This window comes from Nicotiana attenuata, unplaced genomic scaffold (assembly GCF_001879085.1).
Source record: "Nicotiana attenuata strain UT unplaced genomic scaffold, NIATTr2, whole genome shotgun sequence".
NCBI lineage: Eukaryota > Viridiplantae > Streptophyta > Magnoliopsida > Solanales > Solanaceae > Nicotiana > Nicotiana attenuata.
Window position 1 is genome coordinate 873,382 of NW_017670350.1, and position 17,674 is coordinate 891,055.

The window sequence follows — 17,674 nt, forward strand, 5'->3', positions numbered from 1 at the left end:
TACCTTAACTGTGATGAGACCTCCAACACCAGCAACACAAACCTTAAAGAGAGTGAAACCCCTCTTCAATTTCTCTCAAATTCCCCTCTTTTCCCACTTCCCCAACAAACCCCATCTCAGATAAACCCTACACAAGTTCAAGAAAGATCAGTTGATAAAATTGAAGCTGAAGGTAATGGGGTTGATGAGATTGAACTGTTGATGCAGCTATTGGGTTTATCTGATAGTAAAAGGGAAGGTTCAAAAAGGGTGGAAGTGGATTTGGGCTGTGATGATGCATTTTATGGGAAGATTGTTGGGGTTAAGGGCCCAAAAAGTGAAAAAGAAGTAGAAAGATTAGAAGGTTGGATTGAGCATTTTTTGAATAGTAATAATAGTGGAGAGAGAAGAGAATCATTCAGGTTGGCTCATTTGCTTTTAGGCAAAGCTGCTCTTATTCATTCGGAGGTTTTCGATGGTGTTGGAAGCTTTGAATTTCCCTCTACTGTTGATGAGTTCTTGCATAATGATCCACCGATAGATGAGGTTGCGTCTTCCCTCTCTAGTAAATAAATTTCAAGAAATTGTATTTTATGGTAGAATAGAATGTGATGGATGATTGTAGGCTTATTGAAGGCCTTTATTGAGTTTTGCTTAATTTCACTTCTAGATATTTGTGTTTCAAAAAAGTATACTCATATCCTGTACAGAATCTTTTAGTGAAAGAATTCGTTGGCACTATGGTGTTGCAATTGACTGCTCGCTAACTCTCTATTACATGTCACTTTGTAAAGATCTAGCTTTTTGCTCCTTTGTTGTTTTTTGAGCTGAAATATTCTTGAATATGCTGTTCGAATCTAACATGAGAGCTCAACTATATCTTTCTTGTAAAGCAGGAATAATCGGGAAAACATTTTTGTCTAGAAAGACGTAAACTCTGTTATAATGGTAAAGACTTTTTAAGTTATGGACTAGTTCCATTGGCCGCTAAGGGAAACTTGGTGGTGGTTCACATTAATATTGTTGAAATTCCAGCTTCGTCTACATCAAATTGCATCTTTTACCAAACAAGCATGTGAATTCATGCATTCCATCTTACTTAACTTTGAAAGAGAAGACAGAACTTGTTCCATGTCAGGTCTGTCTTCAGGATCAGGAGAGGTGCAGGACAAAGCCAATTTAAGAAGTCCCTCTACTACATCCTGTTTCTTGGAGACATATGAAGTTAGATTAGGATCCACAATCTGGACTAGCTCGTTTATGCCATTTGCAACGGCGTTCTGAACAATTTGATGCAAAGTCATTGGTAATTCATCTGCTCCTGTAAAACCTGTTGGCCTTCTTTTTGTAATGATCTCCATCACTATTACACCATAGCTGAATACATCTACTTTTGTAGTCACTTTCCTCATATATGCAAACTCTGTTATATAGCAGAATATTTCATGTAAGTAAGGTGTCAAATAAAATAAGGAGCATGTAAAATGTCCAACAAATTCAAAATTAACTTTCTTTTGGTAAGATTAAAGCTGACATTAGCATTAAAAGTACTTTGCAGATTAGCAGATTTTATGTTCAAAATATCACATTATTTACATGCTCGTCCATTCTTCCATATATGAGTTGATCAGTATTTTGTGATTGACAGGCAAAAAAAAAAAATTCTGCTAAGCTGTATATTGTGATTGAAATAAATGATGTTGTTGCTACTGAATGATACTAAAATAGAATACGTAAACATTACTCATTGACCAAAATATGGATTGTGATCCCCATATAAGCTGTTTGTTGATAGCACTCTTTTGTTCATGTTAATGTTAACAATAGAATCCAGACAAACTATGGGTTAAGAATTTGTAAGAAAGATTACCTGGCGCCAAGTAACCAATAGTTCCTTCAAATGCGGATGCTGATGATATGCTGCTCCCATCCTGGAGATGAATACCCAACATCCTAGCTGTCCCAAAGTCACTGACATGTGCTTCCATATTTTCATCCAGAAGAATATTTGAAGGCTTCAAGTCACAGTGCACTATTGGAAAATCATAGCCTGAATGCAGGTATGACAAACCACTAGCAACCGAAACTAAAATATCAATCCTATTGGACAATGTCCAGTCGTCCACCATTTGATCATAAATAATATTGTCCAAGTTCCCTTTCTCCATGTATTCTAAAACTAAAGCCTTTAGCTTCTTGCTTTCCCAAGCATAACCGAGCACCTTAACCAGGTTCCTGTGTCTGAGTTGGCTCAGAGTCTTGACTTCCCTGTCAAAGCATTTATCAGCTTCTGCTGCGAACCGGTGATTCAGTTTCTTAACTGCTACAATCTTTCCATCTTCCAGTCTACCCTTGTACACAGTACTTAAACTGCTGGCTCCAATAATATTTTCTGGACTGAAATTATCAGTAGCAAGTTCCAAATCCTTTTGATAAAATCTCTCGAGGCTCAGTGCTGAGGTATACTTTGGAATCATATCCTCCGTGTCTTTCACCTTTTGCTTCTTCGTGTACTGATGAAGAAAAAAGATTCCCAACACGAGAAGAATGAGACCAAAAGCAGATCCAAGTGCTGCAAGAATGATCAAGGTTTTCTTGGAAAAACCGTGAGTACCTGTTCGGATGCTTTTGGTGCTGCAAGGCCTGAGAAACTTAGTTCCACATAGAGATGGATTTCCCACTAAATCTGCCAACTTTATATTGTTGAATACACCCCCCTTTGGAATGTGACCTTCAAGTTGGTTGAAAGAAAGGTTGAGATATTTCAATGCAGGCATACTGGCAAATCTCTCTGGAATGATTCCCTTGAACTTGTTATGTGAAAGATCAACAGAGCGAAGATGTGGCAATCCTTCCATTTCAGGAAGTTCGCTTTCTAATCTGTTCCTTGAGAGATTCAAAAACACAAGCTCACTTAATTTGGTGAGAATTGCACCTGGAGCAGGAGCAGAGAGCATGTTTCCTGATAGGTCCAGTGAGAATAAGTTTTTGCATTGTCCAAAGGATCTGGGAATGCTGCCTGATAGATTGTTGTTTGACATATCAATCTCTTGAACCATTTCTAACACGCCAATCTCATCTGGGATCGTTCCGTCCAAAAAGTTGCTGGAAACGTTCAAGTAAAATTGCATACTTCTCATGCTGGCGAGTACTGCTCGAGGAAGAGATCCGGTGAGAAGGTTGTGTGAAAGATCTAAGGTCATCAGTCTGCGGAGGCTCGCCATGCTCTCTGGGATTGTACCATTAAGCTTATTTCCGCTCAGATCCAGCAACGAGAGTAACTCCAGTTTGGATATCTGGTGAGGTATTGGACCGAAGAAATTATTGTTCTGCAGCCGGAGTTCATTGAGATTTTTAAGCTCAAAAAGTTGCACCGGAAGTTTACCTTCCAGCTTGTTGTCAGACAGCGAAAGACCCTGGAGGTCTGAAAGCATTGAAATTTCTGGTGGTATCACACCTGAGAAACTGTTTTCGTGAAGCACTAAATCCATCAGTTGACTCAGTTTACCAATCTCTGGTGGGATTGGCCCGAGAAATGAATTAGTACGGGCTCTTAGAACTCGAAGTTTAGAAAGTCTGCCAATCATCGGTTTGAGTTCCCCGCTGAAATTGTTACCACTCAGATCTAGAACCTCAAGCATTGAGCAGTTGAAGAAATCGTCAGGAATCTCCCCCACCATTTTGTTTGATCCCAAAGACAAAAATGTAAGATTGGACAACTGCCCCAATCCATTGGGTATTTTCCCCGTTATTCTATTATAAGAGAGGGTCAAAACTAGAAGATGTGAACAATTTGTTATGCTAGATGGAATAGATCCCTCTAGGAGGTTGTCACTTGCAGTTAGATTCTTCAGATTATAGAGCAACCCAAATTCTGATGGAAGTGATCCAGTCAATAAATTGAAGCTCAAAGACAAATATGTCAAGTTTGTCAGTTTTGTTATAGTTGATGGAATCTCCCCAGACAAGCTATTTGAGTGGAGGGTAAGCACTTGTAGTGACGTTGAAGATCCTAACTCGGGAGGAATTTGACCAGTTAGCTCATTCTGTGAGAGTCCTAAACGAGCTAATGACTTCAGGTGGAACAATGAGGCTGGGATACTGGAGTTCAACTGATTGTTATACAATCTGAGCGTTTGCAAGTTTTCTAAATTTCCAAGCTCTGGAGGTATGCTTCCGGTGAATTGATTAGTATACATGTTCAAGGTAACAAGATTGGTACAGAGGCCAAGTTCAGATGGAATTTTACCAGAAAGAAAGTTGAGATGCAACTGAAGAATTTCTAAACTTGACAAGTTGCCAATTTCTGGTGGTATAGGCCCAGACAATTGGTTCTCGCTCAGGTCAAGGGTTTGCAAAGCTGTTAACTTTCTAATGGAGGTAGGAATAGAACCAGTGAAATTGTTTTCATAAGCTACAAACAACTGAAGATTAGCCAAATTACCAATATCAGACGGTAATTTGCCTGTGAAACTGTTGTTGATGAGGCTTACTAACAACAATTCAGTGCAGTTGCATATACTCTCAGGTATACTCCCATTCAGAAAGTTATTTCCAAAATCTATTAACTGCAGGTTTTTGACGTTTCCAAGTTCAGCAGGAATTTCACCAGAAAGAGAATTTTGATAAAGAATGAGCTCAACCAGCTCTGTGCAATGCCCCAGCTGAGGTGGAATATTTCCAATAAATGAATTCAAAGTTAGATCAAGAACCTGGAGTTTGGAGAGGTTTCCCAGAAATGGAGAGATTTCGCCTTTGAGCTGCGTCTCAAACAGCGTAATGTTGATGACATGGTTTGAAGAAGGATCACATGTAATTCCAGACCAGTTGCAATGGTGATTTGCATCAGTCCAATCCACAAGTGCACCAAAAGGGTCATCAGAAATTGAGTTCTTGAAAGCTTTCAAAGCAGCAACTTCAACTTCCAAGCTTGGAGTTTGGCCATATGACAAAGGTATGAAAAAGGTAAAGGAAAATATGGCTAATGCATATACAACTGTTTTTGACATTGTTGGTTCAAAAACTCAATGAAAAAACTTAAGCAGAAACTGAAGACTTTATACACTTACTCTAGAATCTTTATTCACTGCTTTCAATAGAAGTCAACTAGTCGTAAAAACTAAGGAAAATGACTTGCATTCTATGAATCTGTAAGAAAATACCAAGTAGGCCTCTAATCTAGGATGTCCCATGTTAGAGAACAAGTTGCCTGTGCCCCCACACAGGAAAAGAAAGCAAAGAACTACACCTACTCAAAACCTAGGAGTATATTAAAAATATCAAGCTGCCTGACCACCAAATAAATAGTAAACTCAAAATATGCATTCACATTACATTCAGTCAACTTTTTTTCTAGAAGTGGAACATGGGGCAGAAATGTCCTGGAAGTTGAGTTCAGTTTATTCTTTTCCTGAGAAGGTCAAGTTGGAGAGAATTGTGAGTAAAGAAGCAATTTCACTTTGATACACCTTAATATTGGCTATAACTAATGGTTTTTTGTAGGTTTCAATGGTAAGGTAATTATTTATTTTCATAAGTGTTTAAAGGTTAGGTACTGAGAAGTCATAAATAAAGAGAACAAACCAAAAGAGGGAAATAAGAAAAGAAAGATGATAATCTTACAACAAAAATGACAAAAATGGTGTGCCAGCGCATTGACTAGAGTCCAAGGGATGGTCACGAGCCAATATCTCAAATCAAAGTAAATGCAAGTTGGGCAGGACACTCCAATATGAATATATGATTATTCGACTCTATGAGCTATCCATTACTACAGTTTCCCTGTCAAAAGTAGTTGAAACACGGCATTCAGTGCTAGTCTTTTCCTAATATATAGAATAATATGGTTGTTAACGATATACTTTGTAAGCGATAAAACAATAAAAAATAGAAGAGGGGTAAATCGTAATCAAATATAATAAGCCTAGAGATGCCAAGATGATAATATTGTTGTAAATCTAATATTGCAAAGTGAAAATGTTTACCAATAAGATATTTTCGTTAGAAGTAGAGATATAGAAAGAGAAAGCCAGAAAAATGAGAGAGTTGTGTTAGATCAGATCCCCTTTTTACAATGTGGAGGTCTCCTTTATATAATAGGAGACCTTCCTCGAAAGAATCAAAAAGTTACAAAGATAGGTAGCGTCTCCCTAGTGTAGACGCTGAGTTCTAAACGATGTCGCTTTTGTCCTCACGGCCGAGTCGTACCCGCTACGTTGGTTGGCGTACACTCATTGGGCGTATCCACTGGCGTAGAGATACTGAGGGTCAAATTTGACCCTATACAGTTAGTCCCTCCGCTCGTTGGAGATGCGTTCGGTGGGCGTCTTCGACGGGCGGAAATACGAACCTCGGCTTAGGAGAATTTGACCTCGACCAGGGGCGGCAATATGAATGAAGTGAAATATATGTCGTTGTTGAGCAGCTGACGCGTGGCTTCCTTTTTGGAATGATGTCATCGCCTGTATGCATCATCATTATATTTGCCCCCGAGGCGGTTCAGAGGATGAAGTGACGTTTTGGTTTCCGGCGCATGTTTTGAATCATGACTCTTCGATTCCTGTGCAACTTATCCTTATAAGTATGAGAGAGGTTTGATCTGATTCCACTTTCAAGCCTCTGAAAAGTATTTTCTGATACACTCCTTTGCCTTTCTTTCCTGTAACCGTTATTTCGTGAGGGACTCTCCCACTTCTGTTGAAACCACACTTCCTATCGTCAGTGCTTCATTTCTCAAGTAGTATAATCATGACAAAACGCGGACAGAATAATAAAAAGGCCAAAGATAATGCCCCGTCTAGGGTTCCGCCATCTTCTGGTGGCGAAGGGGAAAAGGCGGAGAAGGCCCTTGTTCCTCTCAGCGTAGACAATGTCCTTCCGAAGGAGACGCACGTTCGCAGGGATTTTCCAACTAAAAGCCCTGATCTTCCCTGGGAGCACATCATTTTACTACAATCCCATTTAGATGATCTGCGAGAGACGCACCATATTCCGGACCGCGTGGAAATGGTTCCGGCCGGGACGGATTATGCCAATGTGCACCGGCCTGGATATTGCACCTTCTATGAGTACCCGTTCTTGATCGGTTACGACCTTCCAGTCTACCCTCTGGTGGAGGAGCTTTGCCGTTTTTACAATGTGTTTCCGGCCCAGCTCACTCCTTATACTTTGAAGGTGTGCCGTATCATGACCACTTATGCGGCCAGGGCTGGGTGCAGCGTCTCGGTCCACCACCTCTTACAGTTGTTCAGCGCTGGTTACCTGAGGGGTACCATACTGCAGTTGAAAGGTCGTGGCACAAAGGGCTTGGTCGTTAAAGCCGATGATAAGCCCAACCACCGCTTTTGGCGTAAGTATTTCTACATCAGGACGGAGCACCTGGTGTCGAATCCCGAGGGGTTCCCGGAAAGATGGAATCCAGAACGTAAGTATTTCTACTTGTAGATTTCAGTGCTGCTTGCGCTTTCGACCATACGGCCATTGTGACCTTTGTTTTTCTTTCTTCTCTTTTTTATTCGCAGCGAGGGCTTCTCCACCCCAGCTCGTTGATGACATTAAATCGTGGGTGGAAAGAATAATACCCTATGCGGAGGAGTGTCGTACCTGGGCTGCATTTTTTCGACAGTACGGCCCATCAGGTAATTCTTTGGCTATGGTTTTGGGGATTCCCTACGTATTTGTTACCTGACTTATTCGCGTTGGCAGGTCGGAGCGCCCCTAAGAAGAAGAAAAAGAGCGTCGTCATCTTACCTGGGGCGGGGACCGATTCTGAAGATGGATACATACCCTGCGGTTCGCCCAGTGATGACGCTACAGAGGTTCCTCAACCGCTGCCTGTGGCGGCGTCCGCGAGGGGAGCGATTCCTTCGATGCCATCCGTTCAGGCTGCGGAGGAGACTTCTCAGAGCGAGGAGACGCCGGAAAGAAAAAGACGTCGGTTGATAACCGGCAAGGGGATAGCCACGGCAGATGAGGGGGCGAGCGAGCCCCATCGAGAGTCAAGGCCAGTTTTTATGGCGGATGCCATCCGTTCCGGGAGGTCGGCTCCCTAAAGGGGGGCGGTTCTCGACGCCAGGCCAACACGCATTCCGGAGAGCGGCTCGTCGGCTACCGTTGGAAAGGCGGACGATGATGCCGAGAGGGCGAGCTCTGAGGTTTCCCAGGCAGATGCAGAAGCATCAACGCAGGGTCCGGCCCGTGTAGGGATGACGGTAGGTAGATCCAACCGTCGAATTCTGATCCCGGGGGGGTATAACCTGTTGCAACACAGCGAGCAGGCCGCAGCGGATATGACCCTGCTATGTGCGGCCGCTGAGCGTGAAACGTTACAAGGGGTTAGCGACGGGGAACTATCCCGGAGGGTTGCCGGTGCGGTCTTACAGGTATTTTTCGATTCTCTTCATGCATCGTAAAATAAATTTTGATGCATGCTGACTTGCCTTTCATCCTTTTCCTCTTTTTTTTAGACTCTCATTTTGGAGATAGAGAGGGGGCGGCGAGCGCAAAGGAAGGCAGCCACCTTTAACAAGGTGGTAAAGAAATATCGGCAGTGCCGAGTCAAGCATCAAGCGCTGGCGGACCTACTCAAGCAGGACCCGGAATTTCGGGTTTTCCGTGAGGGTCTGGAGCAGTCGGGGGCCCAGCTGAAACGGAGGGTGGCCGAGTTAGAGCAGATCGATGAGCAGCTGATGGCCGCCCTGGCCCGGAATATTGAGCTGGAGACTCTTCTCCAGTCTAAAGAAGAAGAGTTGGAGGTTGGCCGTGGGGTAGAGGCGGAAGCTGCTGATTTGCGGATCAAGGTTGCCGCCATGACCTCCGAACTCGATGCCAAGGCGACTGAGATTAAAGTCCTCAAGCGGACTGCTGCGTCAAGGCCTGATGAGGATGCGCGTCGTAAGGCGCATGATATGTGGGTATACGCCGAGGCCAGATTGGTCGTCTTCGAGGAGTTTTTAGCTGCGGGTCGAGCCACCGAGGCGGAGGTTCAAGAGCAACGACGCATAGTCCGTGTCGCTCGTGAAACTTATGGGTATAGTTCTGATTCCCCAGACCGGGCGGGCTATAACTCCGAAGATGTCAACCGTCTAGAATCCGGCTCTTGGATCTCTACGGCCTATCGGGCAGAGGACGGCGGTGGACGAGATGGCGATCCGTCGGGAGGCGGTGATCAGGATGCCGAAGCCCCTTAGGACTTGTATTTATTTTGTTTTGCTGTACTCGGAAATGTAAATGGGTCCTTTTTGTACATGCATTTTTGGATGATAATGGAAGTTATACTTTTCTGTTCTTTTCTCTCTGTATCTTTTATTTTCTGCCTTAGCTTTGTTGATGGTTTTAGCCGTGTGCGCAACTTCGACTATCTTCGAGTTACACGCTGTTATAGTCGAGCTGGGTCGACTTATCGGCGTCGACGGCCTCAGCCACTATACGGTTGATGGCCTTAGTCGTGTAGGTGACCGGCTGTCGTCGAGTCGTTTACTCACCTTAGTCGAATCTAGGTCGACTGTTGGCGGCGTGGCCTTAGCCATACTGTAATTGATGGCCTTAGCCATGTAGGCGACTTCGACTATCGTCGAGTCGTTTACTCACCGTAGTCGAATCTAGGTCGACTGTTGGCGGCGATGGCCTTGGCCAGAATATAATTGATGGCCTTATCCATGTAGGCGACTTCGACTGTCGTCGAGTCGTTTACTCGCCGTAGTCGAGTCTAGGTTGACTGTTGGCGGCGATGGCCTTAGCCATAATATAATTGATGGCCTTAGCCATGTAGGCGACTTCGACTGTCGTCGAGTCGTTTACTCACCGTAGTCGAATCTAGGTCGACCGTTGGCGGCGATGGCCTTGGCCATAATATAATTGATGGCCTTAGCTTTTCGCACATTGGAGATGGTCGTAGCCTTTCATGCATTGGAGATGGCCGTAGCCTTTCATACATTGGAGATGGCCGTAGCCTTTCCTACATTGGAGATGGCCATAGCCTTTCCTACATTGGAGATGGCCGTAGCCTTTCATACATTGGAGATGGTCGTAGCCTTTCCTACATTGGAGATGGCCGTAGCCTTTCCTACATTGGAGATGGCCGTAGCCTTTCATACATTGGAGATCAAGCTAGTCCAGTCCCTTTATCATGTCGGCCTGGAGGTCGTAAGGAGAGGTTGATATGATAAACTTGTTTCGCAAATATCTCTAGGTGTCCCCTCTGTCGCCTCGTTAAAAACCTCCCCGAGAAAACCCAATTGGGACAAAACTCGGGTAAGGGAAAAAGAGTACGACTCGGGAGACGCCTTTCAGAAGTGGAAATACTTGAGGTGAGTAACGTTCCAGTTGTTTTGGAGCGTTTTCCCTTCCATTGTTTCCAACTGGAATGCGCCTTTGCTGGCTACTGCTGTGATTTTGTAGGGTCCTTCCCAGTTGGTGCCCAGTTTCCCTTCACTCGGGTCTTTGGATGCCAATGTCTTGGCTTTAAGGACATAGTCTCCCACCTTGAGTGGTCTTATTTTGGCTATCTTGTTGTAATATCTTTCGACTTGTTGCTTTTGGGCTACCATTCTGATATGGGCCATTTCTCTTCTTTCCTCAGCCTCGTCGAGGTCTTGGAGCCTGTTTGTGTCGTTTTCTGTTCCACTGGTGTGTGAATATCTTAGGCTTGGTTCGCCGATTTCGACGGGTATGACCGCGTCGGTTCCGTAGACCAGCGAGTACGGTGTTTCCCCCGTGCTGGATTTGGGTGTGGTCCTGTGTGCCCATAACACTTCGGGTAGCAGCTCGGGCCATAGCCCTTTGGCGTCCTCGAGTTTCTTCTTTAGTATGTTTAATATTGTTTTGTTGGAGGATTCCGCTTGGCCGTTGGCGGCAGGGTGATATGGCGTGGAAAGTATCCTCTTGATGCGCCATTTCTCGAAGAATTCTGTCGTTTTCTGCCCGATGAACTGTCGTCCGTTGTCACAACTGATTTCTTTGGGGATGCCGAAGCGGCATATAATATTTTTCCATATGAAGGCGATCACTTCCTGTTCGCGTATTTGGGCGTACGCTCCTGCTTCCACCCACTTGGAAAAATAGTCAGTTAAAACTACTAGAAATCGTACCTTTCCTCGTCCCGCTGGTAGGGGACCGACTATGTCCATTCCCCATTTGATGAAGGGCCATGTGGAAGTGACCGAGTGGAGTGGTTCTCCTGGTTGGTGTATCATGGGGGCATACTTTTGGCATTGTTCGCATCGGCGGACATATTCCGCTGCGTCTTTCTTCATGGTGGGCCAATAATAGCCGGCCCGTATTATGCAGCATACGAGGGCGCGGTTGCCTGTATGGGCACCACAATGTCCTTCATGTACTTCTTCGAGCACTGGCCGCGTTTGTTGCGGCCCTAGACACTTGGCTAGGGGTCCGCCAAACGTCCTTTTGTAGAGCTCGTGGTTTATTAGGCAATAACGGGCGGCCTGTACGCAGAGCTTCTTGGCTTCTTTTTTGTCGAGTGGGAGTGTTCCATCCTGCAGATAGGATACAAATTGGTTTCGCCAGTCCCAAGTCAAATTTAAAGAGAGTACCTCAGTGTGATCAATGGCTGAATGGAGGAGGGTGACCACGCTTTCTTTGTTGAAGTTTTTAGTGGCTGTGGCTAATTTTGCTAAGCCGTCTGCCTCGACGTTCTGTGCTCTCGGAACTTGTTCGAAGCGGCACTCGTCGAACTCGGTCATTAACCTGTGGATTTCTGACTGGTATTTTTGCAACCTCTGCTCCTTGGTTTGGTAAGTCCCAGTGACCTGGTTCACCACGAGCTGAGAGTCGCAATGGAGAACGAGTCGTCGAGCTCCATACTTGATGGCTAGTTTCAAACCTGCAATAACAGCCTCGTACTCGGCTTCGTTGTTAGTCATCTCGGGGCATCGTATGGACTGGCGAATTGTTTCGCCCGTGGGGACCTCGAGAACGAGTCCCAGTCCCGATCCCGAGGCGTTAGCGGCGCCATCAGTGTAAAGAGTCCATAGGTCGGCGTTGGAGGGGGCAGGGCGTGCCTCCAATTCTGCTTCTGGTAATATCTCTGCGCTGAAGTCGGCTATGAAGTCGGCAAGTACTTGCGACTTGATGGCGCTCCTTGGGTGATATGAGATATCGTGCTCACTGAGCTCTATGGCCCATCGGGCGAGTCTGCCTGATAACTCAGGCTTGTGTAGGATACTTCTCAAGGGGAAGGTCGTCACTACCTTTATGGGGTGGCATTGGAAATAGGGCCGGAGCTTCCGTGAAGCCACGACCAATGCCAAAGCTAATTTTTCAAGGTGTGGATATCGTGTTTCGGCGTCCACTAAGGTTTTGCTAATATAGTAAATAGGAGATTGTGTACCTTCATTTTCGCGAACTAGGACTGCGCTGACGGCGACCTCGGATACGGCCAAATATACCAGCAGTGGCTCGCCTGGATTTGCTTTGGCTAGCAGTGGCGGCGAAGACAGGTACGCTTTCAATTTCCTTAGGGCCTCGACGCATTCCTCNNNTTTAGGATGGCTGTTAGCGTGCCATCGTTGGTCTGTGTCTCGATGGGTCTGTTATTTACTAGTGTAGCTTCCGGTTCACCCACGGCAGTAGTGGTACCTACCGTTGGTGTACATACGATGTTATTTTGCGGTGACCTCTCAACCAAGCCACTTAGAGTGCTCGTTAGCCATCTTTCCAGTAGCTCTTTGACCGCTGAGGGTGCTTCCGTAGCCGCAGATGTGGAAGCTCCTTTTTCATGCAAGATCATCAGGCCTTCGGATGGGGAAGGTGAGATCTCTGCACCTGGTGTGATGCTAGGGGTTGCATTCAGGATGCCACCGTCACTGGCCTCATTGAGAGGGCCCAGGAGATTGGTAGTGACACCCAATATGGCTTTCGATCTTGTGCTATTTTCTGCCATTTTCTGTTTTTGTGTAGTGTAGAGAGTGGTAGTTGGTTGATCTCTAGGTGGATACTATGGTTTTGATTCTCGAAATCCCCACAGACGGCGCTAAATTGTTTGGCTCAAAAGTTAACGATATACTTTGTAAGCGATAAAACAATCAAAAATAGAAGAGGGGTAAATCGTAATCAAATATAATAAGCCTAGAGATGCCAAGATGATAATATTGTTGTAAATCTAATATTGCAAAGTGACAATGTTTACCAATAAGATATTTTCGTTAGAAGTAGAGATATAGAAAGAGAAAGCCAGAAAAATGAGAGAGTTGTGTTAGATCAGATCCCCTTTTTACAATGTGGAGGTCTCCTTTATATAATAGGAGACCTTCCTCGAAAGAATCAAAAAGTTACAAAGATAGTTAACGTCTCCGTAGTGTAGACGCTGAGTTCTAAACGATGTCGCTTTTGTCCTCACGGCCGAGTCGTACCCGCTACGTTGGTCGGCGTACACTCATTGGGCGTACCCACTGGCGTAGAGATACTGAGGGTCAAATTTGACCTTATACAATCGTGCTTTAATTCCGTGAGTACGTACTCATACTATTTTAGAAACTATTCTAGAAACTATTTTTTCAAAATGAAACCATACGTGAAATTTTCAGAAACATAATATGTTGACGAATGAGTTCTGATCGGGTGATTTGCAAGAATGGCCTCGAAAATGTTTGACCTTGATTTTTTGACTCCACTTGTCTCATGGACAAAACTTTAAGTTTAACAGGTATTGCTCATCGTTTGTCTCATGGGCAATACTTTTGACTTTTGACCTTAAAGTTTACTCATGGAACAAGCAAGGGTCAAGACCCTCCATTTTCAAGGTCATTGGGTGTACTTTCATGTGAATTTTGCTACCTGCTTTCTTTTTATTGGACGATAGTATTGTCTAATCTATTGTTTGATCTATTAGAATATGGTGTTTAACCAAAAAATATCTCTCTCAATTTTAGAAGAAAACGGGTTACTAATAACCAAGTTTAGCTTCACTTTCTCAACGATATCAAAAGAAAATAACAAGAATAACTAAGGAAATAATTGATTGCAAAGTCAAAGCAGATAATTTCGAGAAAGCAGAAAAGTAAAGTGTATATTTTAATATTACCTTAGATGTCCCCTTACAAATAGTATTATGTGCCCTTATATGGGAATATACAATAATAACGATTTTCCCCCATAACTTGGGCTAATTATGGGCATTAATGATATTTATTGCCCATTATTTTGGATTTTTATAACTGACGCATCTATTGCTATAAATGGCTTATATCTATTCAGATTCCCCTCTTTATTTCCTTCTGGTCCATGTATCTTTCCTTCTTTTTGCTATTTATTCATTCCTTACCAGCTGTTAGGTCCGGTACTGTCTCGTGGGTATTTCTTCTCATGCCTTTTCTTTTTCTATCAAATAAGACTGTCACGTGTTGCTATATTATTGTTCCACACGTTATGTCATGTCAGCAGTCTTCACGTGTAGCTCTTTTTCACCACCAATACAGATAGTCCTCCCACTTTCTTGAATATTCTCTATTGATATTCGGGGAAGTGAAAAGCTTTTTATATATGGCGGGAATTCTCTGCCGCCGTTTTCGAATATAATCATACCCTTTTCTGAACCAATGTGACGTTCATCACTTTTCATTTAATGATCATGCCGCGTGGCTTTTATCAAATGGTCCTTCTGTTCTTCAACGTCTTTTAGGGTTTTCCTGTAACCGCATCAGTCACGAAGTGACGGTTCCATTATGACGCTTCATAATGACCTCAATAGTCGTGTCTTCTTATAAATACATCACCCTTTTTTCCGATTTTCTAAAGTCTTTCCTTCTTCGTCTTCGTGTCTTACTTCTTTCTGCATCCTTTCTTTGTGTTTCTTTGATTAATCATGTCTTCCCCTGATCCTCACAAAGTCATCATTGTTGAGGAGTTTGCTTCTTCCAATGTACCTACTAGAAGTAGAAGAGGTGGTAGATTGCGTAGCCTCGGTTCTATTTCTAACCGTGGTTCCCCTCTCAAGGTAGTGCTGTCAATCCATCTTCTTCTAGACCTAGGGTTTCTGCAACCCCAAGATCTTCTTCTAAAGATAAAGATTCAACTGAAGCTCTACGTGAACCCACTGTTGATAAAATTGTTCCTCAAGAGCTATCCTTTGTGACTGAAAGTGGATCCATGAAGTCTCTTCCATGGCTGCTTCCCTTGATCGTGCTGATCGTTACCCATTACCACTGGTCTTCTCGCTCTGGTTTGAAGAGAATATAATTGGAAACCCGATTTCCCAATTTTAGTCCCTGGTTCTAACCAAAGAATAACTTCGTACCAAACTGGTTATTCTTTCATTTATACATATCCTTTTACCCTAGGTTTTAAACCTCATATTGACCCGGTAATCATCGAGTTCTGTCGTTACTTCAATGTGTGTTTGGGACAGATTGGCCCTATTGTTTGGAGAGTTGTTGCATGCCTCTGTTATTTATCAAACTTGGCTTCTATGCCTTTTACTTTTCATCACCTATTCCATCTTTACTCTCCCAAACTATTTCGTGAAGGAGTTTTTTCCCTTATGGCCAAAAGTAGGAGAGTATTAGTTAGCCCTGAGGATAATAGAGATCGAGGCTGGTATGCTTGCTTCGTTGTTGCTCCCGCTAGTGCTTTGGTGGGTGAAGAAAATATATCTTTTTCAGAAAAGTGGAATTTTGCACGTAAGTATTTGCATTTTTATATGTTTCCTTCCTCAAAAGTATTCTCATGTATACTCGTGCCTACTTTTTCAACAACTATGGAAGTTTTTTAGGAGATCCCTAACTTCCGTGCTTGGGTAGGAAAGTTATTATCTGTTGCTCCTATGGAGAGAAGATCTTGGAAGTATCTCACACAGAGATTTGGGTGGAAAGTTAAGACACACGGTATTTTTTCCCGCCTAGTCTTCTTCTTTTTCTCTTTTGCTAGTTTAAGAGCTTCTCACTGTGAACTCTTTTCTTTTTTAAGGATTTCCCATTCGTGGTGCTAGTCCCGCTTCTGTTTCATCTGCAAGGCTTACGATGCATCTTGCTCAAGAAAGGATTTTGAGCTCCTCATCGAAGAGAAAAGTAGACGGAGCCCGTAGCTCTGAAGGTGAAGGGGAACAAGAAGAGGGTTCCTTAGTGCACAGGCCTCGGGCAAGGAGGCGCGTTATTTTAGATGATGAAGCCACCCCTCCTCCAAGTTCAGTTCCTTTGATGAGCCTGAAGATGCCACTTTAGTGAGTTATGATGAAGAGATGAATGCTTCCCCTCGTGACTTTACTGATAAGCTATTTTCCCGTGATTTTGATAGTGAAGATTTTGGTCCCGTTTCTGAAGAATTACCCGTTGCTCCTCTTCCAGCGCCAGTCCCCGTTTGTTCTCAATATACCGTTCCTGTTGCTGTTGCTACTGCTCCTCCCGTGACTGCTTTCACTTCCTCAACTGTCGCTGTTGCTACTACTTCTCATGTTGAGTTGGTACTTCTAGTAGCAATAGGTTGATGAAAAAGGTTACCATAGAAGTCCCTGAAGATGGTAATCTGTTGAAAAAATCTGGTCAAGCCGACGTATGGTTGAAACCTCTACTTGGCCCAGTTGAGAAGTCAAAGTTGGAAAGCCACAGCTCCTTGACATGGATGAATGATATTGTTCATTCATCTTTGAAGGTTCAAATCTTAGTTTTTTTCTTTCTTTTCCTTGTGGTTATTTACTTTAGTTTGACAATCGCTTCTTTCTTTTCTTTTGTAGATTAACTTGATAGGCACGGAGCTTATGAAGAGAATTGTTCACACTGAAGCTAGTCAATGATTATCGTACTGAAGCGGATAATTGGAAGGAACAATATGAGGATCTTCAATTGGAGAAAGAAGTTTTAGCTAAAGAGAAGTGTGCTTTGGAACAGCAAGCAAGGATGATGGCGGCAGAATTGGCAATTGAAAAAGCCTCTTCAAGTCAAGTTGGCAAAGACAAAGACATCCTTGAGTCTTCATTTGCAGAGCAACTTTCTAAAGCTACCGAGGAGATAAGGGGTTTGAAAGAACTCCTTAATCAGAAGGAGATTTATGCCGGGGAGCTAGTTCAAACACTCACTCAAGTTTAAGAAGATCTCCGTGTCTCTTCTGGTAAGATCCAGTTCTTGGAGAGTTCCCTCGTTCCTTTGAAGGCCTCTTATGATGCTTCTTTGATTGATAAAGAAGAGTTGAAGGCTGAAATTGACCTGTGAAAGAAAGATTACGAAGCCCTTGAAGATAAATCGACACTTGATGTAAGTTGGGCTTTTTTGAATACCCACCTCGAGACTTTGATGGAAGCTAGCTGGAAGGCTTTGACTTGAATGCTGAGATCTCCAAGGCTAAGGAAACAATTGAAAAAACTCAGCAAAGTCAGAGCTTTTCCTCACCTGAGGTCGGAGTTCCTAAAGGTGATGAGCTTACTCCTGGTGAAGTTGGTATTCAAGCTTCTTCTACTCAAGTTGAATCTTCTCCCGCTGCTGATGATGCCATATTGGATTTTGCCTCTCCCGCTGCTGATAATGCCACATTGGACTCTGCCCCGTAGTGTTCTTTCAGAACTTAGTTTGTTTTTGAACTTTTGATGGGGAGTTTTTTTTTTTTTTACTTTTTGGAATGGTTGGTTAGTTTTTACCCCTGGTTCGTTTTGGGGTTTGTTTACTAAACAAACATTTTGGTTTTAACTAAGTATATACTTAGTTTTAGCCAAGTTTAATATATGATCTTTCGTTTAATTTGAGTTTTTCTTTAA

The 17,674-nt window shown here is 43.5% G+C and overlaps 1 protein-coding gene across 1 annotated transcript; it reads right to left on the minus strand.

Annotated features, from left to right (window-relative positions):
- Positions 1 to 959: 959 nt before the first annotated feature.
- Positions 960 to 5,287, minus strand: LOC109238235 (LRR receptor-like serine/threonine-protein kinase FLS2). The gene is made up of 2 exons (XM_019404664.1): positions 1,850 to 5,287; positions 960 to 1,402 (listed from the first exon to the last, which is right to left on the minus strand). Exons 1-2 carry the CDS (start codon positions 4,986 to 4,988, stop codon positions 1,026 to 1,028), a joined length of 3,516 nt encoding a protein of 1,171 aa, XP_019260209.1. The 5' UTR covers positions 4,989 to 5,287; the 3' UTR covers positions 960 to 1,025.
- Between the last annotated feature and the right edge of the window lie 12,387 nt (positions 5,288 to 17,674).

Coding starts and splice junctions, on each gene's coding strand:
- LOC109238235 (XM_019404664.1), bottom strand. CDS start 4,988: ATGTCAAAAACAGTTGTATATGCATTAGCCATATTTTCCTTTACCTTT. Junction 1,403..1,849: donor TATTGGTTACTTGGCGCCAG/GTAATCTTTCTT, acceptor GCTATATAACAG/AGTTTGCATATATGAGGAAA.